The 2,324-nt window shown below is 46.1% G+C and overlaps 1 protein-coding gene across 1 annotated transcript; it reads left to right on the top strand.

Moving 5' to 3' along the window:
• Positions 1–997: 997 nt before the first annotated feature.
• Positions 998–1,990, top strand: LOC139101947 (uncharacterized). Its single transcript, XM_070655480.1, has one exon. It carries the CDS (start codon positions 998–1,000, stop codon positions 1,988–1,990), a length of 993 nt encoding a protein of 330 aa, XP_070511581.1.
• The last annotated feature ends 334 nt before the right edge of the window (positions 1,991–2,324 follow it).

Genomic DNA, 2,324 nt, shown 5'->3' with positions numbered 1-2,324 from the left:
CGAACCGCAAGCTGTGAACTGCGAGTTCCTTGCGCTTGCTGCCGACAACATTCTTCCGCCGTTGCGGAATACAGATAAGTCAGACGCGGTCTATACTGATCCGCTTTTGTTTCCTCAATGAGAGGACTGCTTCTCTTTATAATTTGCGCTTTACTTTTTATCGTTTTTGTCATTGCTTGTTATTTTCTTTACTTGTTTATTAAATATATCTGATTTTATTTTGTAAACTTGTCAAGTGTCTGTCTTTATGTCTTAAACTGTGACCCCCTTATTCTGCGCGACTTGTAGCGCCGGCTGGACACCGTCAACGTCCACATTGGTGACCCCGACGTGATATTAAACGTCACTTTTCTGCACTCCTTGATTTTGATCCCTCTGATCTGGCGATCACAATCAGGGTACGCAGCTTTGCAAAAGAAAGAAGTTTGGCATTACTTGGCCAATTCATTGACATAAAGGCAATCACTCCTTATTTTTTTTTGTGTGTTTTTATCAATTTAGCGAACTCCGGACTTGGTGTCGAGACATCCTTCGAGTCCGATACTCTCATTAAGATTTTTTTATTTTTTTTTATTTTTGGCATTTGTTACAAGGGACCTCTCTTTTGTTTTTACCTTATGGGCGTTTACTCTCACAAGATACCTTGATTAATTACAAATTCATTACCGCCCTGCGATTTAAATAAAGTGCCTAATTGTGCAAATCCTTATTTTCGGATTATTGTCTGATTTTGATTTTTTATTTTATTGTACTTTTATTACTATTCTCTGGGTCCCTTTTGTGAGTTTGCTATTATATTATATCCGGTGACTGTTGGTACGGCGTTATCACTTCCTGTGACTTGACGCACGGTTTCTTTGTCTTCTTAACTTTTGTCTTGTTGCGTCAGCCTTCGCTGACTCAGGCAGTTACAGATACGGGTTCGGTTCCGTCGCGCCAGATAACTGATACTGTCGATAGCTCGACAGTGAGTCGGAAACCTAAGAAGAAAAAGAGGATGTCCAATCCGCCGGTATTGACTCCTCAAGTTTCGCCAAATAGCACTAACGAACAAAACAAGTCACAGGAAAGTACCGCCACGCCGTTACCTACCAAGAATATGGCGATGCAATCGGTGTCCGGTAGCCACATGGCTGCAGCCGACGAATCCACCGATGCTATTAAGAACTGTAAGCTGCCACCTTTCTGGAAGGAGAACCCGGAGCTTTGGTTTTTCCAGGTTGAATCTGCCTTCCAGATCAACCGCGTTACAAATGACGATTTTAAATACCACATGGTGGTATCCAAACTGGACTCCGACTCCCTTCAGGAAGTGGCAGACATCATCAAGTCACCGCCGCGAGAACGCAAATATGCGGGCCTTAAAAAGGCAATCCTTGACCGATTCATGGATTCAGCCGACCGTCAAATGAGGAAGCTACTCACCCAACTAGAGCTTGGTGATCGAAAACCATCGCAATTACTCCGTCGCATGCGATCTCTCGCGGACAATCGCGCTTCGGAAGATGTCCTTCGCGTAAAATGGATGGACCTGCTGCCTTCCAGTGCGCAGCGTCTTTTACGGTTTTTCAAAACATCCTCGCTGGATGAGCTTGCGGCCGCGGCAGATGAGCTCCTAGAGGACAATACAAATCCCACGGTTTTAGCCGTAGCCTCCAATAAAGTCCAGACAGAGACTAATCCTGTCCTTCCTGCCTGCTCCGTGGATCCTTCAATCCAAGCCACACTTTTGGCCCTGCAGACGTCCGTGTCACAGCTCATCGGACTCAATCGCGACCTTCTCAATCAAATGAAGGCGTTAACCACTTTCAATCGCGACCGTCGAACCCGCGAGCGATCACTATCTCAATCTCGGTCACGTCCGCGCTTCCGCGAGGCCCCCTCTGATATTTGCCGTTATCATCAGCGATGGGGACCCATGGCTTTACGTTGCACTCAGCCATGCAAATTCGTACAGAAGACTTCCCCCTCAACCGCGTCGGGAAACTAGTTGCGCCAACGCACGTTCAGGCGGCTACCGTTGGCCTTCCCAACTCGGAAAAACGCCTAATCGTTTTTGATCGAGCTTCGGGAATTGAGTTTTTAATTGACTCCGGCTCTTCCATCTCGTTAATACCACGCGGCGAGATGAATGTCAAACCAAATCCCAAACTCACGCTCTTTGCGGCTAACTCAACGCGCATAAAGACCTACGGTCAACAAAGTCTCACCGTCAATCTTTCTCTCAGACGGGATTTTAGATGGAATTTCATTATTGCTGATATCACCACAGCTATTTTGGGAGCAGACTTCCTCGCGCGTTATGGTCTTCTTATAGACCTTAA

Source organism: Cardiocondyla obscurior, linkage group LG04, assembly GCF_019399895.1.
Source record: "Cardiocondyla obscurior isolate alpha-2009 linkage group LG04, Cobs3.1, whole genome shotgun sequence".
Lineage (NCBI taxonomy): Eukaryota > Metazoa > Arthropoda > Insecta > Hymenoptera > Formicidae > Cardiocondyla > Cardiocondyla obscurior.
The sequence above is the reverse complement of the archived record's forward strand: the minus strand, read 5'-3'. Positions and strand labels throughout refer to the sequence as shown.